Here is a 23,043-nt window from a genome sequence, read left to right as displayed (position 1 = left end):
TGGAAAATGATTTTTTATTACTAAGTTTTAACTATTTTTTAAGAATAAAAAAATAAAAAAAACTTAAAAAATATTACTTAAGATTATAAAAAAAAATTCTCAAAATTTATTAATCAAAATATATATTTTTTTATCATTATTGCCGCTGCCAGCCCCATCATTTTCCATAGCATGAAGCTCTGTCCCACAACCTCACAACCTCACACTTTATAAACTCAATGCCATCTACTACAACAGTAGTGTTAGCATTGAATGAAATAAAGTAACGACAAGCTTTTTCAAGTTATGGAAATTGTGAGTCCCAACAAAATAATTTAAAATCCTATTAAATCTCTCGCTCTAGAAGCTGCTTCCTCCGGTAGACTTATCCACTCCGAACGTCGATATCTGTAAGAGAAAAGAAAACAAACTGACAATCGGATGTCCAAATCCGATGAGGTGAGAAAAGATAAATGAGTAAATATCGGACGTCGACATTTTAGGTTAAAAGGAAAAAGAAAAAAAAGGTCAGACCCTTTTTGTCCTCATTTTCGTAGTGTTTGTTGTGGATGATCCTCATTTTGACAGAATGTTTAAAATAGTCCTTATTTTTAACGAATGTTTAAAATGGTCCTCATTTTCGCCATTCGTATTTTATTTGGTCATTTTATGTAACGTCGTTCGTACACGTGATACGGTTTGTATTAGGGGTGTTACGTGTACGGTACATATGACTAATTAGATATTAAGGTGTGTTACGTGTTCGTAGATGGATCTCCTGAAGGAGATTGGTATGAAGTCCTCAACATTGACATAGATGAAATTCATTGCTGCAATAACATGACAGTAAGGGATAGCAGTTAGAAGCCATTTCCTACCCCTGCAATGTTGAGCATCCACATTCAGTGTGTACTTATCTCCAACCATATGTATAATACACGTAACACACCCTAATACAAACCGTGTCACTTGTACAATCCTTCGTTAATGATTTAAACGGCGTTACAAAAAAGGACCAAATAAAACACGAATTGCGAAAATGAGAAACATTTTAAACATTTTGTAAAAATGATGATCATTTTAGACATTCTGTCAAAATGAGGATCATCTACAACAAACACTACGAAAATGAGGATCAAAAAGGTATTTAAGCCAAAAGGTTAAATATGATTTTTTTTTTAATTTTAGTGAAATTTAGAATTAGTTTTTTTTTTAATTTTTAATTTTTAAAAATGCGTGAATTTAGTCTTTTTAACCAAATTTTGTTAAGTTTATCTAACATTTCAAGTGCATTTCATAATAATATTTGAATTGTTTACACTTTTTGACACATTTTCATTTCAATGTTAATTCAAAATTTTCAGAAAATACGTTTAAAATATTAAATAAAATTAATAAAATTTAATAAAAATAACTAAATTTACTTATTTATAAAAGTGAGTAACTAAATTAATATAAAATTACAAAAAAATTACAAAATTTACTGAAACTTAAAAATAAAAAATATATATAACAAAAAAATTTTAAACAAATAATAGGATACATCCGATGTAATTTGGGAGGTGACACTTAGTTACTCTGAACTAAATAGGAGAGAGAAAAAAGTATAACATAATTGTTTGTAAGTGCAAGGCCACTTTAAAATTATCCTTGCATTTCTTTTAAACAATCCTTACATGGTTTTTAATCAAACATGTGGTTCTACTAAATTGAATAGAGAAATAGAAGGCAATTGTAATTAGTTGTAGGAATAATGTGTTAAAATATACATTTAAAATAGAGAAGAAAATAATATTTTAAATGTTTAATTCAGAGAATAGGAAAAGAGAAGATTCCGTTTATTACTTGTACATTATAATTATAAGATAATTATTTTGTTATTATTTATATCTTCACTATCACCCTTACTTTCACGTCACCACACCACCATTTTCACAGAACAAGTCAATCAACACCACTATAACTATTTTCTTACCCTTTATAACCTTTGTATTCGTTATTATAACATTTGTATCTATCCTCATCTTATTCTAATTATGAGACAGACATATTAAATATGTAATTGGCTTGTTAGATTTTGATTAAAAGAAAAGAGAAATTAATGATTGATTTGTGATGCATTGTCGCTGATGCTTATCTAAATCAACCTTTGGAAATTATTATTAGCATTGATGACACCATAGTCTTAGTCTTACAATCAATAACCAACACCTTCCCTTTACACAATCTCCGAATTAGTTCCTTAATAATTATGCTGCTGCAAGTGGAATCTTGGAATATAAAATTGTTAAAATACAAGTTCAGTTCTCATAAACAAATATTTATGGATTGGTTGAAAAAAAAATGTCTTATTAGTAATCAATTTCAGTGATTAAAAATTGTTAGTCATTATAGTGACCAATTTAGATATTAATTTACAAAATTAAAATTTATTGGTTACTAAAATAGTCACTAAATTTGTCATTAATTAATTAGAGAGCAATTTAGTAACTAAGTTATTCTGGTAGCCAAAACTTAAATAGTTAATTTTTAGTGACTAGTTTTCTTTTGTAGCCAAAACTATGGTAGCTAATTTTAAAAATCAATTTAGTGACCAATTATAATTTTTTATTCATAGTAACTATTTTAGTAACCAATGATTTTTTTACTTTGTAAACTTGTATCTAAATTAATAATTATAGTAACTAACAACTTTTGGTCACTAAAATTGATTACTAATGAAGCATTTTCTTGTAATGACACCTTTTTATTTAAATGTATTTTTATTGGATTTTATTATCATTGTTCTTTTTGTTAGATATTGCACTAAAGTCATAATAGAATCTGAAAAATAGAGAATATGTTATAGTAGAAGAACTCTTAAGATCTATACGTGATTTTAGAAAATAACTCTCTAAACTTTATTTTCAAACTAATCACGAAAGGAAACAAGCTAATTAACACAAGAACCAATTCAAACCATAATAAAAATAAAAGAATAGATTAAAATAATAAAACATGTTGAAATGAAAAACAATATAACTATATGAACAATAACAGAAACATATTCAAAATGGACAAAAAATTAGAACAAATGTTATGTTTCTATTGCCTTTTTCTTCATGCTGGGTAGTGTCTACTATATGATAAAAAGGAAAGAAGAAACTAGAAAGGAATAAAGGGATGAAGAATATAAATTATGTAAATGATAAAGTATCTTTTGCACACAATTTGTCTTCTTTTGACATTCTTAATCTGAATATTTGTTTTCAATTTCAATTGTTGATTTTTAATTTTCCAGTTAATTCGAGTCAGTATATAGTTGACAAACTTATTTCAATTCCTTGCAAAATTATAAAATCACTAATGTTTGAATCCAACAACGGATTTACAATGAGTGCGGAGAAATATCAATGGTATTAAGCATAAAAAACGATATAATTTCTTTTTAAAACTTTCTTCACGACTGTAAGAAGATTTACGAAGAAAAAAATATTCTATAATTTCTTTACGATTAAAAAACATTTTTTTTATTGGTTAAAATACTTTTTTGTCTCAATTTTCGTCCAAATTTTTTTAAATAAGTTCTAATTTTAGTTTTGTGTTCAAATAGGTCACAATTTTCGTCAATTTTGTTCAATTGGGTCCTTTTTTGCTAACACCGTTTAAATCATTAATGACCATGAACAGTGATTGCCACGTGTCACTCCGTGGTTTTTTTTTTTTGAATTTTTTTAAATTTTTTATTTTTTTTAAAATGTACACGTGTCAACCCAGGAGTGTGTCACATGTCACTTCGTGTTTTTTTTATTTTTTTTTTGAATTTTTTTTGAATTTTTAAATTTTTTTTTAAAATTTTTTTAAATGTCCACGTGTCAACCAAGTAGCGTGTCACGTGTCAAAGTCAATGTTCTAAATTCAATTTGGTTCCTATATTTGTTATTTTTGTTCAATTAGGTCCCAATTTTTGTTAACATTAACCAATTTGGTCCCTCTCCAAATTAAAACCAAATTTAATTTTTATATTAAAATTCACATGTGGCACACTACTGGGTTGACACGTGGACATTTAAAAAAAAAATCAAAAAAAATCAAAATCAAATCAAAAAAATTCAAAAAAACCACAAAATGACACGTGGCACGCTTCTGGGTTGACACATGTACATTTAAAAAAAATTAAAAAAACTTTAAAAAAAAACACAAAGTGACATGTGGCAGTCACTGTTCATGGTCATTAATGATTTAAACGGTGTTAGCAAAAAAGGACCTAATTGAACAAAATTGACGAAAATTATGACCTATTTGAACACAAAACCAAAATTAGGACTTATTTGAAAAAACTTGACGAAAATTGGAACCAAAAAGGTATTTTAACCTTTTTTATTCACCTGAATAAAATTGAGTATGTTGAAAGATAAGAGATATGATATATGAGATAAGAGATATGAGACAAGAGATAAAATACAAGAGATAAGATATAATATATAAGAGATGAGAGATGAGAGATAAGACATAAGAGACCATAAATAACAAATAACAGATAAAACATAAAACATAAGAGATAAGACATGAGATATAAGATATACGAGATATGAGATAATAGATACAAGATAAAAGATAGGAGATAAGAAAGATCATAAATATTATTTTGGTTTCAAGGCACCCGACAAGGTTAAGTGATATGAGAAAATAGATAAGAGATAAGAGATAAGAAATAAATGACAAAGGATAAGTGATAAGCGATACACGATAAGAAATAAGTGACAATTGATAAGAGATAAGCGATAAGAGGTAAGTGATAATGATAAATGACAAGTGATAAGTAATAAGTGATAAATGATAAGTGATTACTGCTAACTGATAAGTGATAAAGGATAAGTGATAAGCGATAAGCGATAAGGGATAAACGATAAGCGATAAAGGATAAACGATAAGCGATAAAGGATAAGTGATAAGAGGTAATGGATAAATGATAAGGGATAAGGGACAAGGGATAAGGGATAAGTGATAAGTGATAAGTTATAGGTAATATGTGATAAGTGATAAATGATAAGTGATAAGTGATAAATGATAAGTGATATGTGATAAGTGATAATTGGTAACTAATAAGAGAGAAGAGTTAAGACACAAGAGATAAGAAGAGATAAGAAATAAAAGATATTGTTGCAATCGAAATCACGACGGGATGACCAATTAAAAATAAAATTTTTAAAAACTGAATTTGGAGTCATCATCATAGTTTATTCTGATAAAGTATGAAAAAATCAAAAAGATAAGATAGAGTTTGCAAAAACCTAGATTTTGGGTCTGAGAGTTGGTTACCCTTGGGGAAGGTATTAACAATCCACAAGGATGTGGGTTTTTTCGAAATGTTTATTAAAAAAAACAACAATAAAAGAATGTAGAAAAGAAACAAAAATATTTTTTATTAATCCTCACTCCTACGTAGTATATCCATTTATAATGGAGAATCAATGTTACATAGTTCATTATGAAAAAACTATTTGAATAAATATTTGGTTTTTCATTTTTTTTTTAATTTTGAAAACTTTTTTATACATTTTTAATATTTTTAATTATTTAAAAATAAGTGTCATGCGACGCGAACGACCGGAAAGACATAAAAAATAAACAATTTTTTTTTGTTATATATATATATATATATATATATATATATATATATATATATATATATATATATATATTAAAAATGAGTGTCATGCGATGCTCAGACCAACTCTAAAAGAAATAATATTTTTTTTGATGATTTTTAGAGTAAAATATTTGTGAATAATAGAAAATAATGTCCTCAACATTAAATGCGAAAATTATGCGTAAAAAAGTGGAAAAAAACGCATGTATAATATTAAAACAAAATATAATAAAATTTGTGAATTTAATAAATAAATAAATAAATAAATAAAAGCGAGTACCTTGCAAACTCTTGAATTCTTCTTCTTTTGTATCAATCTCACTTTCTTTTAATTTACATTACAATTACCTCTTCTCCTCTCTCTCTTTTTTTTTTCTTTTTTACTACCTCCTTTAATATGTTTTTTTTTATTATTTCAAAAGAGGGATAAAAAGGACGTGTGTATGTGTGAGTGGGAATGTGAAAAAATTGCAGAAGCGTTGAGATTATTATTTTTTATTCCTTTTCATATTACAAACTGTGTATTTATATCCACACATTGCATTATAATACCAATGTATAACAATACATTACCATAATCAAATCACAACAAATCATGGCACAATATCAATCATCATCAGTAATATTGATTCTAATTGTTAGAAGAGATGTTGCTTCAAATTATTAGAATCATATCACTATTTCATGAACAAAGGGTAGAAAATCAAAGAATATAGATGAAAATATCTTGGGTTATTAGACTCACGAAAAGATACAATATCAATCATAATCAGTAATATTGATTGTAATCGTTAGAAGAGACATTGTTTTTAATTATTAGAGTCATATCATTATTTCATGAACAAAGGGTGGAAAAATCAAAAGAATATGTGTGAAAATATCTTGTGTTATTGGACTCATGAGAAAGAGTGTGATAATTAAAAACAAATTTGGCTCTTCCTTATTTTTTTTTCTTTGTTTTGTCTCTCTCTTTTTTGTCTTTTTTTTGCTAAAATTAAAATTTGAAAATCTTTGAAGAATATTTTATTTAACCATTTTTTATTTACAATTAACTAAAAATCATTTTTTATTTCTTTTTTATTCACCCGGACGAAATTGGGTGTTGACAGGTATGAGATAAGAGATACTAAATAATATAATAGATAAAAGATAAAAGATAATAGATAAGATAGATATAACATATAAAATATAAGATATAAGAGATAATATATGGAACCATGAATGTGTCAAATGGTGTAAATAACTCCAATACTAATATGAAACACGTTCGACACGTCAAAAAAAGTTAACATAATTGGGTTAAAATGACTACGTTCGACACGTCAAAAAAAGTTAACATAATTTTGGGTTAAGATGACTACGTTCGTTCATTTTTTAAATTTATGACCAAAATATATCAAAATTTTAAACATGATCAAATTTTAATGTTTTGTCAAAATTCATGGACTAAAATTATACTTAACCTTTTAAAATATAACAAAAAAATTCTAAAAAGGAATAATATTCAATTTTATTTAATTTAACGATAATATATTAAAATTTTAGAAAATGATGCACCGTTACGAGTTGTATTCCTACTAACACAAATTCTTTCTAAAAATATGACAGAGAGAAAAAGAATTAAAACATTTGCACTAATTACAAAAATAGTAAACATGAAAACTACAATAAAAGCTGTCAGAATAAAAAGCTATAGAAATTCAAGAGATGGATAACATACCATTCAACAAATCTTGATAAAGGAAACTTGAGAGATGTCTTAGTAGCAATACAAGAACTAGAAAGTCGATTGTATGTATTGGAAAATTCAAAGTTTGAAATGTTTTTAAAGTTATTTTCCCTTCAACTTCATCATATTACTTAACGTGTACGTATAAAGTCCATAAGTTTATAAAGTACTAACCACAATCAAGATTAACCCCAAGTCTAATCTCATCCATTTTATTCATTGTCCCATCGTGTTTTGGATAAGTTGTCACATAATGCATTGAGATGACATGAAATTGTTGTGGCGGACATTTATCCAAATGGGCAGCGTTAAATCAAAGGAGAAAAATATATAAATATAAGTAAATTATCCAAAAATTGAAAAAGGGCATACACCTGTTCTGAAGTGAGCAATTTAATAACGACTGCTCAGTAACATGGATATAGTTGTTCCAAATTTAGAAATAAATAATTTTTGCGCCACTAACTTCATTATAAAAGCATATAAATAAGCAAGGAGACCGTCTAAAGGAGAAAATTCTACACAGAAACAGTTACAAATATTTTTGTAAAATTAAATTACTTTATATCTAAATCATATTTTTTTAAAAATTGATATAAATTAAATTAAGATAAAAGAAATTATATTTTATTCAAAGATCTTTTAAGGCTAGTGTGAATGAATTCTATCCTGAGTTTAATTTTAAACAATCGTGAACACAAATTTTTCAATAACAGTTGGTTGAAAACTATCTTAAAAATATTTTTTTAAAATAATTATTACAAATTTCTACATTCTTTTAAGAATCCGTACTTATCATGCATTATAATTCTTTATTAGATAATAACAAGCGACTTTCCGCTAATGCTGAGGATAAAGCGATAACATTTTAATCATGAAATAAAACAGCCACCATTAAAAATGATTACAAGTCGCGCAAAGGGACAAGGGACACTGCCGCTGCTAACCATCTACACACCCTGTACCTCACGTTCATCTCAGGAATCCAATGCATACTGGACCACACGATTTTGACGCAAAACGACACAACACATAACATCACATAACACTAATACAGGCACTAATAATGCACATGACAAATATTACGACGCTAATAACCCTAATTAATTAATTAAACTAATAAACATAAAATCCACGGGGATGAAATGGATCAACGCAGAAACATATTTGCCGTGGCCATAATCGGTTGCGTCGGATGAGGAATTTGCCACGGCTTGAGGAGAGGATCTGGAATATCGGGAATCTCAACGGATAGACCTCCGACCTCTTCAGCGATTTCAAGGATAGAGTTCAAGAAGCGCAATCGTTCGGTCAGTTCCAGGGTCTGAGCCCTCAGAATGCTGTTTGCGGCTTCGGTCTCAGCGCACGCTTCTTCCTTGGTCTTTATGTTCTCGACAAGCTTCTTGTTCGCGCCTTGCAATTTGCTAACCTCATCGGTCAAATCCTCCAGCTGTTTCTGCTTCCTCATCCGCGATCGCCGCGCGGATTCGCGGTTCGACAGCATCCTCTTCCGCTTTCTCTCGTCGATTTGCGGATCTCCTGCTTCAGATCCAGAGCTCGTCGCCGAACGTTGAATCGATGCCATTTCCGACAAGGAGATGGGATTTGATTTGATGACAGAACAAAATTAAAAAAAAATAAAAATGAAAGCTGACGGAAATAGGAATTACAGATCTAATTAATTGTTGGAATAATAGAACAGTAATTAACAACGGAGACGGATCTAATTAATCACGGATTTGAGAGAGAGTTCATGAGAAAACATAGAACCAGTACAGAAACACAACGGAGAACGAGTGCAGCAGACGAATTCGACGCATAGCGTGTGTCATAAAAATTCGGAAAACATTGGTGTGTTTTGCAGAAGGCCTATACTCTCATAACACAATTGAAACTCAAGCGAGTCCTGATTTGGGGCAAGAAAACCCTAGATCTGAGACAGATCTGCTCCGGAGGGACTAATTGAATTTCTGAAACGAGATAAGACAAAATGAAACAAATGGGGGAAACCGGCGAATGAGAGGTTGTTGGCGAAAGAGAAATGGGGGACAGAAGAAAAATGTGTGAAAAGGGTTATGATAAAGAAGGTGATAATTGAAGGTGAGGTTAGTTTTTATAGAAAAAAGAGCGAAGGGTCGGCAGTGTTTAATTATTAGAAAAGGAAAATTTCAATGAATGCCAATTTCCGGGTGCCTGAGAGGAGCCTCATTGCTTGCGCATGCAATGACGACAGTTGTTCCACCGTAAAATCCTGTGCAACTTTTACCTCTTCTTTTTGTTGCGGTAGATAGTTGAAATACGGGTAGACGGTAATAACAATAACTAAATAAAATTAAGTTACCTTAGTTATTATGTCTTTAGTAGTTAAATTATTTTATAATCAGTTAGAGGATTTTAATTTGTTCTATGCAAGGGATAATTTTTATTTTTATATAGTTAAATTTAAAATTTTTACAGCATCAAAAGAATATTTACAACAAATAAAACCAAATTTCATAATTTTACAAGTATTATAAGTAATACTTTCAATTTAAAGTATGTATATTAAAATTTTATTACTGGAAAACACTGTTTTAATTTTTTAAACCGTTAAATTAATATTAAAATGCAATTTCAGTCTCTCTTTTTTGTATGATTCTTTTCTTTTTAAAATAGAAATTTCTAATTTTAAAATTAAAAAAAATAGTGAGTATTAATTCAACTTTCACTAAAGAAACAAAAACTTTGATATATATATTTCTACGTTACTTTATCGAAAATCAATAATTTCTTAAAAAATACTATAATATTGGAAACCTTTTTTAACGTTAACTTCTTCTTTTTAAAATTATTAAAATATACCTACAAATCATATTATTCAAATAGACCTTATAGTCGAAATTCGTCATCGGGAAAGATGAATTCTGACCTTGCACCTTGGTACCTGAAAAACAGATCGAAATTCAGTTGAACGGAACCAATTTTTTGCCATATTTTCCATTTTTTCAGAAAATGAAGAAAAATAAGATAAAACTAATAAAATGTAAAATAAATAATAATAAAAAGGTTACATTGGTCTTTTCATTCTGATTAAAATAGTTTAAGTATTTTTTTTTCTTGATTAAGTCTCATTTTAATAAAAAATTAAATTAATTAGGTTATTATTGTTAAATTCATATAACAATAATAACCTAATTTTTTCTTTAATTTTATTAAGAAATTAAAACTAAAAATACATATATTTATTTGTTAAAAAAATAAAATTTGTAAATATTTAAAAACAAAATTATCTAAAAATTTTAAAATAAGTCACATTTTCACATAAAAAAAATAACAAATTAAGTTTGTATAAAAGTATAAGTCTCATCTTTTGAATACGGAATTATTGTTTTAAATTTTGTTCTTTGAACCTAACTTGACATGTTTCATTATTTTGGTAATATTTTTAAAATATGTCTAGATATATAATTTTGAGAAAAAAATTATACTATTTGATAAAAAAAACTAAACAAGGACAAAGATGAGACATATGATTGGAATTAAAAAATATAATTATAAATTGGCTTTAGACTTGTAAATTTATTTTAAGGTTAAATATGTCTTTATATTTTTTTAATTTATCAAATTGATATATCTTTGTATCAAAGTTTTTAAAATTTTAAAAATAAATGAATATAATGATTTTAATATAATTATGTTTAATCTTATTGATGTGTCAAACATATTTCCAAACGTGTATTTGAACAATAATATGTTGAATGATATAAATAATTTAAATGAGAGATGCATTTTACATGTAAAAAATAATTACTATTATTTGACTAAAAGAATTATATTTTAAATTTAAGATCAAGATATATCAAAATTTCAGACAAATATTTATTCTAATTTTGCGTTTAAAATAAATGGTTAAAAATATATTTAACTCAACAAATAATGTAATGTTATCTTGTAATTCTTTGTTGTGAATTTGGAGGAAGAGGTTGAATTTTTTTTCAGCCTTTAATAATTTGTGTCACATTGATTTATGTCGTGGATGATATCAACAACTTGAATTGAAAATCAATAACTAATTCATTAATTATTTTAATAACTAATTCATTAATTATTTTGTTAACTAATTCATTAATTATTTTGTTTACTATATAGTATATGTTTCAATAATGGTATGAAACAGCTAATCAAAAGTACAGTTGCATTGGATGATTATTGTTTGTAGGGATACATATATAATATATGTAAAAGCATTTATATGTAAAAAGCATTACCATTTTGACTTTCCATAATAATTTCGTATTAGATAAGTCATTTGAAGTGAAGTATTACTCTTACATAAATTATGGGACTAAGGTTTGCGGAAAAGTTTGCAATAAATGGATTTAAAATATAATAATTTTTTTGTATAAATATTTTAATCTTCGCATACAATCAAATCATGCTATTACAATAAATTATAATATGTTTTTAAATTTTAAATTTTTTATATAAAATTTAATTTTGTTATTATTTCAAATTTTAAATTATTTTTACCTTAAACTTTATTAATAAATAAATATAATTCTCATAATAAATATTTATTTATATGATGTTGTCACATGTATACCATTTGTTGACATGTGAAAATAGAAAAGAGGTTTTAAAGAACACTCGAATTATTTTTGTCCTTCTTTTATGCTTTAACTTATTTTTTATATTTTTAAAAGAATTATTAATATAACACCATTCTCTATTTTAAGTTTTTTAAACACGTACATTCGCAAACCCCACCTATATATTAATTCTAGGTCTATATATATTGTTATGTTTTTTATATCTAAATAAATTTATATCCATACACATGAATTTGTAAATTGGTTCAGATGAACGTTTTCTTCTTTAATCTTTGTTCGTATATTTCAACATCAATCTTAAGAGTGTGTTTGGATAGACTATTTTAATGAAGCAATTCATTTTTTTGAAGAATTTAGATTTCTATGTAATGAAATGCTTTGTTTGGATAGAGAAATTAAAAAGCATTTCAAATATAAGCATTTTTTTGAAAGATTTCAATTAGCTAAATTAGTAGAAATTCAAATACCCTCAAAATAGGTGAAATTTGAAATTCTTCTCACTCAACCTTACATTCTAGACGATCTAGATGGGCACGACGATGCAGACATGCCCGACGACCCGGACGGGCCCGACAACCCGAACGTGCCTGATGACCCAAACGGGCCCGACGATCCGAACGTGCCTGACGACCCGAACGGGCCCGACGACCCGGACAAGCCCGACGACCCGGACGTGCCCGTTGACCCAAACGGGTCCGATGACCCAAACAAGTATGACGACCCAAACGGGCCTGACGATCCAGACAGGCCCGATGACCCAGACATGCCTAACGACCTAGACGAGCCAGACAACCCGGACGAGCCCGACGACCTGGACGGGCCCGACGACCCAAACGAGCCCGACGACTCAGACATGCCCGATGATCTGGAAGTGCGGGACGATGCGGACAGGCCCGACAACCCGGACGAGCCCGACGACCCGGACAGGCCTGACGACCCAGACGGGCGCGACAACCTGGAAGGGCGCGACGACCTAGACAGGCCCGACGACTCAGATAGGCCTGACGACCCAGACGAGCCCGATAATCGGACATGAACGATGACCTAGACGGGCCCGATGACACGAACGATCCCGACGATCCAGACGGGCCCGACGACTCGTACGTGCCTGACTATCCGGACCGGCCTGACGGTTTGAAATGGCCCGTACGAGTTGTCGGGCCTGTCCGGGTCGTTAGACGTGTGCAATTCGTCGGGCCCATCCGATTTCTCGGGTCTATCCTAGTCGTTGGACTCGTTCGGGTCTTCGGGCTCGTTCGGGTCGTCAAACCCGTCCGAGTATTTGGACTCATCCGGGTATTCGGACCCATCCAGGTATTCGGCCCCGTCCGGATTGTCGGGCTCATCCAGGTCATCGGGCCCGTCCAGGTCTTCGGTCTGTCCAAATCGTTGGGCCCGTCTTGATCGTCGGGCTCGTTCGGGTCGTTGGACCCGTCTAGAGCATTAGGCCAATGACCTAGACAGGTTGGACCGGGCCATATTGACGAACTTGACGGCACAATCGTGTAGTATGGGCCGTCAGGCCTTTAGATCATCGGGCCACCCAGCCTGTTTGGGCTTCCCAGTCGGTCCAGCTCGGGTGGGTCATCAGGTCTAACCAATTCGGTTGCGTAGTTGGGTCTGCCCGACCCATCTGGGTTGTCAAGCATGTTTTCAAATTTATCATGTACTGAAAGCATAATTAAGCGTAAAATAAATATTGTTAAAATTAAATTTTATCTCACAATAAATTCAATTTTTTTTTTTCAAACAAGAAATTGAAATGTAAGGTATTTTAATTTCCTTATCCAAACAAATTATTTAAAAAATGAATGAAATTTAATTACAAGCAATTCAAATACAAAACATTTCAATTTCTAAGCATTGTTAAAATGTTCCATCCGACCACAACGTAAGGGATATTTTAATTTATTTAGTGATTAATAATTTTCCCTGTATAGATGTGTGATTCTTTTAGGTTTATGGTAAAAAACGTTTGCTTACTGCTTTTTACTTCACCTAATAAATAATAGTTGTTTTATTACAATTTTTTTAAAGTCTCATTTAAAAGACATTCCTCAGTTAGTTTTTGTCATATTTGCTTAACCTTTTCAAAATAATAAGTTGTACAGAATTTAAAATTTAAATAAAATGAAAAGGATGTTTTGAATAGACTATCACGTATTTTTAATTGATTCTTATTCGTAAACAAACTTAAACTTGCTTGTATTTTTTTTTTAAAACACCTAAAAAATATTCACCATTATTTTACATTAGAGATTTTTTTTAAGAGCTTTTAATTACGTATAAATAAATGTATGACGGACAGACAAATTGATCGGACTAGAAGTCATGCCAGGAATTATAGGCAAAATATTTACTTGCCCAATATTTTTAATCCTCTAATTTTAAATCATATTTTTATCATGTTTATATATATATAAAAAAAAAACAAGGAAAAAAGATCCATTACTACAGCATATGGGAATCTGAAATTCTCGACGTTTGGAGAGGGCGCAGTGAATAATGTTACAGAACCATAACTGAAAAAGTCTCTACAGCATGCATTGGATGCAAATTATGCAAGGAACAGCTATTCCGATAAAGACGACAACGTTTCATTCGTCGTTCCCTTATTAATTCGAAGATTGAAGGAGAAGCGTTCACCGTCTCACTCCGATTCTACCAACAAGGCACAAAAAAGAAGCCATGGATATCGACGAGACACTATTGGACGAGAAAGCAAGAAGAACGAGAGATCTGCTTGCCAGTTTCTACTCTCCAATCCCTTCAGGGTCCTCCAACAATCCTTTTTCCAAACACATTCCACCAGATGACATCAATTCCTCTTCCTTCCAACCTGATCAGTACATGAAAATCATGGTACATGTAGTTATTCTTTTCTATTTTTCGAGATTGAATGGCATTATACTCTCGTTTACGCTGATGAATGCGACTGTGATCTGTTGACATTTAAACAATCGCTTTGAAGGCGCGAAAGTGCAATTTGGAAGGTCTACTCCAGAAGCACGTTGAAATGGTAGCTGAAATAAAGAATCTAGATACTGACTTGCAAATGCTCGTCTACGAGAATTATAATAAGTTTATCTGCGCAACAGATACTATAAAGAGGTAGAGTCTTTGTTACACTGTATTGTGAAAATTTGTTCTATCTTATAACGTTCGTCTTGCTATATATATGTGTGCGTGTGATTTTTTTTTAACGTACGATTTACTTTGGAGAAAAGAAGACCAGAGTAGTTTTCTTGTCAAACAGGATGCAGAGTAATATTTTAGGGATGGAGGAAAATATGGAACAGCTTCTTGAGAAGGTAAGCATTTACAAATTTATTAATAGATTGATTGATCGAATATGAAACTAAAAGAGTTTTTGAGTTTCTAAATTATATTCAAACATATCCTTAATCCGTTTTGAGATTTATTGTTTTCACTTTTCACTCCTCGAACTTTCTTGCTGTCAAGAAAAAAAAAGATGTACAAGAATTCATGAGTATTCCACGTTTTTTTCCCGGTGCAGATAATGTCTGTACAATCAAGGAGTGTCAGCGTTAACACTTCTCTGTGCGAAAATAGGGAGCATATAGAGAAAATGCATCGGACGTGCAATCTTCTTCGTAAAATTCAGGTATCAAAGTTATGACTCTGCCTCGCAAAGTTTTTGATGGAATTCATATACTTTTTCCTTATTCGCGAAGGTTATGTTTTACACAATTTTCTTCGTTGTGGATGAGCAGTTCATATATGACCTACCTGATAGATTAGGCAAGTGCATCAAGGCTGAGGCCTATGCAGATGCAGTCAGGTTCTACATCGGTGCAATGCCAATTTTTAAGGTCCTGTTTGGCTGATATTATTAATGATTCAACCTGTTTGGCTGCTTCTACGGTTTTATACACCTTTACCTCACACACTCGGACAGATTATTTTCATATAATGTAAAAGATAGGCCTCAGATGAGATATCTTTCTTTTCCTTTTTCCCTCTTTACTAGGCCTATGGAGATTCATCATTCCAAGATTGTAAGCGAGCATCTGAAGAAGCAATGGCTATCATAGTAAAAAATTTGCAGGTATAGTTCTTTTACATTTTTATACATTTTATCTTCAGCTTGGTACATGCCCATTGTTAGATAGAATTTGAATAAGAAACTCATGATAACATTGGGTTAGATTAGATTATATTAGATTAGCTTGTTTTATCCTTCCTATTTAAACCAATCTTCTAAACATGATCTAAGAGCTAAGGAGTGCAGTGAACTCAAAGTCTCTAATAGTATGCTTAATAGAATAAACAACTGATGGTTATTATGTTTTGAGAAGTTTTACTTCATAATTTGACATTTTTTTCTCTAACCAGGGAAAAGTATTTTCTGATTCTGAATCAATGCAAGTGAGAGCCGAGGCTGCAGTTCTCTTGAAACAGTTGAATTTTCCTGTCTGTACTATTCTCTTTTCCTTAAAACATTTTGTACCGTGTTATCTGTTGAGGTTTTGTTTATTTTTCAATACTTGCAATAAACGGGAAAATTATATTCTTGTGTAAAAATCCATTTTTTCTTCCATTTTGTGAGAGTTGCAGGGACCGAACATGTCTCGTTTTCTCTAATACTGCTGTCCCATTCTCTGGAGAGAAATAACCTCGTTAGTGTTATCCTATGTGTTACTAATTCAGGCCATAGAATGATAAGTTCAGTTTATTAACAGGTGGACTATTTGAAGACAAAGCTACTAGAGAAGTTGGAGCTTTCGCTTACAGACGTGCAGTTTACCCCTGAAGTAACGAAGAATGAGTATCCCTCTGCTCACGAGGTAAGCAGTTCAGAGTATTATCCTTTGTCTAATGCACTTTTCTTCAAAATCTTATACATGTTTTTATCTGCTATACTATTATTATCTTTGTTCGGTTAAGATTTTGTTCAAATGCTACGTTGTGTGCGGCTCTTGTATGTAGCTCTTATTAAATGGTCATTGTTTAGGTCATCCGTCCCCTTGGTGTGACAACACACAAACGACATTAAGATTATGTGTTTTAGAAAAGCGTCTATGGTAAGATATAGATGGTTTGGTGAAGCGACACAGGGATATGAGATAGTCATGTTGGGTAATAAATTCTTGTAGAATATATAATTCGTCACAATATTTGGGAATATAGCTGATTCATGTGCAGAAAAAGGATATCAGTCGCTAAAAATGATTAAGTAGAGGACATAATATCCAGGATTGATGCTGTCAAATTACTTGTTAAGAAATTAGGCCATAATGAATTAGTAACTTCGTTTGAAAATAATTCTTTTATAATTTTAGTCTTCGCACATTGCTTAAGAATGTCAGTAAATATTCTCAATTTCAAGATAAAAATAAAGGTCAATGCTTTGAACTGTATTACCCTGGTATTAATTCCATTACTGCTCTCTTATTCCAATTAATTGAGATACCAAATGACAATGATAAACTTCAAAAAAGTAACTAACAAGTTATTGGTTTTGTAGTAAAAACAAACTAAAACTTTTGAAGCGACAAATATTTTGAAAGGGAGTAGAGAGTAATTTTTATTATAAGATGAATTTTACTAAATTCATAGAGTCACCCATCCTGCAATTAAGTGAGACAAAGGTTTAGTCATTGTAATCTGTCTGTTAAAAAATAATTATCGGGTGAAGGAGGGGTGTTGCTTCATGCTATTATTATCTTCTTTGGTAGTTATGGTTAGATGACTGATGAATTCAGCGTACGGTTCTGTCCCTATTTCCTAACACAGGCAGCCATTAACGAGTTCGTGGAGGCCATTCGCGCATTTCGTGTAATATTTCCAGATTCAGAAAAACAATTAGTTAAACTTGCTCAAGACCTACTGACCAAGTTAGGATCTTTATGTTACAATGCAAAGTACTGTCGAATTTAATACATTACATAAAATTTTCATTATATGCAAATTAACATTTTAATTGTTATTCAGGTACTTTCTAACTATAGACGCGTATGTAATGACACGGATTTGTTCGGAAGATCTACTTGGTGTTCTTAGTAAGTAGTGTGATTATGTTACTACGTCACTCATTGATATGTTAATGTAGTTTCTTACATTAACTGAACAAACTTGTTTTCATTTTTCGATTCCTATTAATTTTTTTATAACCATCATACAAAAATTATTATGATTCCTGTAGGACTGATTTTGTGTAATGATAGTTGTTTTGTTAAAAAAGATAGCCAAGTTTAAAAGGGATGAATTGAACTCCCTTCATAATTTTAAAAATCTTTTAATTTTAGAATGAAAAGGTTTATAAACTAAATTTGACCAGAGGATTTAAGATTATCATTTTCCAGATATTTGAAATCAGAGATTAATGCTGCTTAATCACCAAACTAGAAATATCAAGTTATGCTATTGTATGCGTGAACAAAAGTTACACAAAACTGATTGATTCAATTAAAATGCAGAAACAGGAAGAAATAAGATAGTTCACTAAACAAAATTAAATTGAGTAGAGGAGAAAAATTGCATACACACTTTTTTATACTAATTCACTCTTCACAGAGCTACATTTAGTTTGCCTAGCCACATTAGCTAGGTTTCCATTGAACAAAAAGTTTATAACACTTAATACACAAGAACACACTCAAGAACACCACTCTTGCACCCTACAAAATCTATTCTTGACACCAATAACACCATGTTACTGAGCTGTCAGTGAAAAATTTATTCAGAAACAACTAAAAACACATACAATAAACAAAAAACAAGGAACAATATTGCTTGATTACAGAAACCAGTGCATAGCAACATAGTTTCTGGTGAGAAGAACTCAGTTTACTTTTTCAAAATGATTAATTTAAACTCGTTTCTGCCCCTAAATTACTCTCTCTCTCTCTCTCTCTCTCTCTCTCAAGATTGCAAAGAATTTAAGAAAAAATTGCTCAAAAGTTGTATCATAATAAGTCAGAGTAAGAGAGTTAATAGATTCAAACGGTTCATTATATGTTAATTTCACTTACTAGTGAAATTAATGCATTAAAACTATGTTTTAACAAATTAAAACAGACTAGTCTAAACCTTTTGAAAGCACAAAAAAGTTTAATCTACTAAAAAGTAGTTTTAATATATTAAAAACTTCTCCTCAGAACAGATCATGATTCTAAGTAATTTTAATAAATCAAAATGAATATTTAATCAATTAAAATGTTTTATATCAAATAGATAAGAACATTTTAATATATTAAAATCATCTCTTTAATCAATTAAAATTTTCTTATTACCAAATTAAGCTCAAAAGTAGTTTCAAGTGACTTTATAAATTCATTTATCAGATAAAATCATCAAAGTGAAACCCAGCGAAGATATACTCTGATCTATGCAACTACTTATAATGAAAATACATTTTCTAAACCCGTCTTTACTCTTCAATCTTCAAGACAAGATAAATTCTCTAAACATCTAAGTCTTTAGTCTTTAATCTTCAAGACAAGACATGTTTTTACAAGGTTGTATTAATAAAATCTTCACATCTTCATCAAAGTGTGTACAGTACAGCAGGAACCTCAATAATCTCAACATGTTTAACTCAACATATGCAATGCGTTTTTTCTATTCTATTTGATGATTTATTGCAACAGAGTGTATACTCAATGATATCTTGCATAAAGCATTAGACTTTAAGGAAAATTTCGTCATGATCTCCATTTATTGCAGCTGTATAGATATTTGCTAAATCAAATTAATTAAAAGAGATATCTTCTATGATATCATGCTTTTAAAACGCTATAATTGTGTTCTCAAGAAATATTTCCAAAGCTAACATTAATATAAACAAAGTTTTTGGATCTGATTTTGTTGTCTTCAAATGTGTAATTTCACTTGGGAACAGGAGTTATCTGGAATGACGTGCTCCGATTGGTTGAAGTCTTAGAGGATATCTCTCTCTCTAATCATTCCCTTGAGGTCATCTATCAATGTTTTAGCTCCACTTTGATTTTAATCAATAAATTTTGCTTTTCAAGTCAGCATTCTCTTTTTCTCTTCACAATACAATCCCAATGAAAGTTCCAGTTCAAAAAAGGAATTTCATCCAAAACATTTCCAGGCTACCAAGGATGCTGTCAAGCTGTATATTAGAAGTGCATTTTCTCATCTAACGCAAGACATCTCAGGTTAGTTCATACGAAACATCTGATTTTAAGCGTAAAAGTTGAAATGTTTACATTGTCACACTATGGGAGAAAGGAGACATAAAATCCTTAGACTGTTTGTGTTAACGATCATAAGCACAGAACGGACAATGCTATGTTGCCAGGGATTCTAGTCTTATAAAGTTTGAAGTTTAATATATATTGGCTGATTTTATTTGGCCACAAAAATAGTTAACAAACAGTTTGTGTAATAGCCATTATCTGAGTTAGCTTCTGTTTGGTAGATCACCTCTTAAAAGTGCTGAAACGGGGTGGAGCAGAGGAGTACTCATTGGAAGTTGCCTTAGATGCTAGCATCAAAGCAGTTTTCGACGGAGGCAGAAACGTTTTGCTGGTAAACACATTGGTGTACCTAGACACGTAGAAACAAGATCATCTTTATGCATGTATAAACACATAATATCGTTGTTAAAAAACTCACATCAGTTGTGTTTTGTGTTGTTTAGTTTATGTTTAATCTTTCTCTCGATTATTTCAGGATATCCACAAAATTCTAGATGACAACTTAGAGATTGTAGATAAACTAAGAGAGTTAATAATTGATTGGGTTCAACAAGGATATCAAGATTTTTTTAGGGAACTTGAGGTTCAGTTCCTTTCGTTTTTAGGAAGAAACATTTCTTCAGGTACTCAAACCGAGGGAGCTCAAGTTGACAAAGCCTTTCCTCGCCTTGCTCTAGTGTTGGCCCAACTGTCTGCTTTTATTGGACAAACTGCCATACCAAAAATCACCGAGGCAAGGTTTCACTTGATTGCCTCATATTTGATATTTAATTCCTTGAAATTGAATAATTATTTGGTTAAATTTCCTGTAATATATTCAGGATTTAGCAGCTTCCTTTTGTCATGGAAGTGTTGGAGGTTATGATCATGTACTGTCCTTTGTTCCTGGAGTGATCTCTCAAAAATTTAGGGCAACTGGTGAAAAGTTCTTGCAGCTGGTATATTTTAAACTCCATAATTTTTATTGCAGTATGTACATTTAATATTTATACCCTTATCCCTCTTCCTTCTCTTAGTAGAGTCTCCTCTATTAAAATAGCAATGTACAAGTTCAGTAGCCGTTACAGATTCTTTATTTTATTCTTTTTAGTACATAAAAATGAGAACTCAGAGAATAGCACTTCTCCTGAAGAAGAGGTTCGCCACACCCAATTGGGTTAAGGTACGTATGTTCTTCTTTTTGTTTCAAAAATAAAAATACCAATTTTATCTTTGAAATAATTTGAAAATGAAGTTGTTGCTTTGCTTTGTTTGTTTGCACAGCACAAGGAACCGAGAGAAGTTCATATGTGCGTTGATTTATTTCTACAAGAGGTGGGTACTTTCAAATCAATGTTTTTTTTTTTCCGTCTTTTAAGTTGTTTTGAATTGTTTGAGGATTGTACTCGAAAAGTGATTTTTTTTTTTTTAATTTTTCTGACTGTTTAATACTTATATTTTGATTTATCTTGATGTTACAGCTCAAAATTACGGGTAATGAAGTGAAGCAGATTTTGCCTCAAGATTTGACGAAGCACCGAAGAGCTGATAGTAATGGAAGCTCCGCTTCATCTAGAAGCAACTCTTTCCGGGAGGAGAAGGAAAAGTTGAGTCGCTCCAATATTCAGAAGGGAAGGAGCCAACAGCTTTTGGAAACGCACCTAGCGAAGCTGTTTAAGCAAAAGGTTGAAATTTTCACAAAAGTAGAATATACACAGGTATTGAACAACCATCATGTTAGTGATGCAAAATTTAAATAATTAGTTGCAAACAACTTCTTATCAATCTGTGCTTGCAAACTGCAGGAATCAGTGGTTATGACCATTGTTAAATTGTGCCTTAAAAGTTTACAAGAATATGCTAGGCTCCAGACTTTTAACCGGAGTGGATTCCAGCAAATTCAATTGGATATTCAGTTCTTGAGGACTCCATTGAAAGAAATAGTTGAAGATGAGGCTGCAATGGACTTCTTGCTTGATGAGGTTGGAGAAAATAATGGGTCAACTACTTTCTTTTAATTTCATTATTTATTTATGTTATTTTATTTCACTGTATTTGTGAACAGGTGATTGTTGCCGCTGTAGAGCGATGCCTTGATCCAATTCCTTTGGAGCTCCCCATATTGGATAGACTTATACAGGCAAAACTGGCACAACATCACGATTTAATCTCTCCATAGACGTTTTATTAACAGGACACCAGCTTTTCCCTACACTCTTTTTTTGATAAATTTAATATTTAACCAGTCTTTTATAAAATGAATTTAATATTTAAATAGTATTATAACTTTGTATTGAAAACGTAAATGATTATTTTTATATAATTAAGTATAAAAAATAAATCTTAGTTTTATTTGACCACTTTATCTTTTCTTGATAAACTATAGCATGAAAATGAAAATTGTTGAAACTACTTGGGTTTGTCAGATCTAATTTGTTTACCCATCCTTATTTTTTATCTATGGTCATTGATAAACAAATTACATCATTAACTAATTATGAATGATATAACAGTAATTTTGCAAAAGATTATTAAAAGTAAATAATATCTACGCGTGACTTTATCATTAAATAATAACATAATATTAATGTACTCTAACTATATTCATCCTTAAATATATACCCATACATACTGTATAAGATTCTAATATTATCATGTATAATACATTCAAGGTCTAGATATAATATGTAATAATGTTGTAAGGAGTAATTTACACACACATACAAATAAATATGCATTATATACAATTTTGTGCTCGTGATGTTATCTTAGAGTACGTATGTAATGATTTTGACATGTAAATTTAAAATACATGATTATTAATTAAAATATTAAAAACTAATTAGTCACTATTTAATTTCTTCTAAATAAAATATATTAATAATGATTATAATTTTAAAATCTTATACTTTTTTAATAATATTAAGAAAAGACACTACGTGAACA

At 30.5% G+C, this 23,043-nt stretch overlaps 2 protein-coding genes across 2 annotated transcripts; one reads left to right on the top strand and one right to left on the bottom strand.

The window, feature by feature from the left end:
- Positions 1–8,187: 8,187 nt before the first annotated feature.
- Positions 8,188–9,437, bottom strand: BZIP53 (basic region/leucine zipper motif 53). Its single transcript, XM_028085113.2, has one exon. The coding sequence runs from the start codon at positions 8,923–8,925 to the stop codon at positions 8,491–8,493; it is 435 nt and encodes a 144-aa protein (XP_027940914.1). The 5' UTR covers positions 8,926–9,437; the 3' UTR covers positions 8,188–8,490.
- Positions 9,438–14,396: 4,959 nt separating this feature from the next.
- Positions 14,397–22,441, top strand: LOC114162647 (vacuolar protein sorting-associated protein 51 homolog). The gene is made up of 20 exons (XM_028046608.2): positions 14,397–14,791; positions 14,901–15,040; positions 15,186–15,240; positions 15,447–15,554; positions 15,664–15,762; positions 15,921–15,998; positions 16,286–16,363; positions 16,633–16,737; positions 17,687–17,787; positions 17,885–17,952; positions 19,794–19,867; positions 20,010–20,076; positions 20,340–20,449; positions 20,594–20,851; positions 20,940–21,056; positions 21,209–21,280; positions 21,382–21,432; positions 21,579–21,815; positions 21,903–22,079; positions 22,163–22,441. The coding sequence occupies exons 1-20, from the start codon at positions 14,618–14,620 to the stop codon at positions 22,274–22,276; spliced, it is 2,283 nt and encodes a 760-aa protein (XP_027902409.1). The 5' UTR covers positions 14,397–14,617; the 3' UTR covers positions 22,277–22,441.
- The last annotated feature ends 602 nt before the right edge of the window (positions 22,442–23,043 follow it).

The sequence above is a fragment of the Vigna unguiculata genome, chromosome 1, assembly GCF_037176805.1.
Source record: "Vigna unguiculata cultivar grain cowpea cultivar isolate G323 ecotype 2 chromosome 1, ASM3717680v1, whole genome shotgun sequence".
Taxonomy (NCBI): domain Eukaryota; kingdom Viridiplantae; phylum Streptophyta; class Magnoliopsida; order Fabales; family Fabaceae; genus Vigna; species Vigna unguiculata.
This window is presented reverse-complemented; position numbering and strand designations above follow the sequence as displayed.

What these genes read in the sequence shown, in the direction of transcription:
- BZIP53 (XM_028085113.2), bottom strand. Translation starts at nt 8,925, where the DNA reads ATGGCATCGATTCAACGTTCGGCGACGAGCTCTGGATCTGAAGCAGGA.
- LOC114162647 (XM_028046608.2), top strand. Translation starts at nt 14,618, where the DNA reads ATGGATATCGACGAGACACTATTGGACGAGAAAGCAAGAAGAACGAGA. An exon ending in TGAAACAGTTGAATTTTCCT is followed by an intron (nt 16,364 to 16,632) that starts GTCTGTACTATT and finishes GTTTATTAACAG; the next exon opens with GTGGACTATTTGAAGACAAA. An exon ending in TTGATTTATTTCTACAAGAG is followed by an intron (nt 21,433 to 21,578) that starts GTGGGTACTTTC and finishes TTGATGTTACAG; the next exon opens with CTCAAAATTACGGGTAATGA.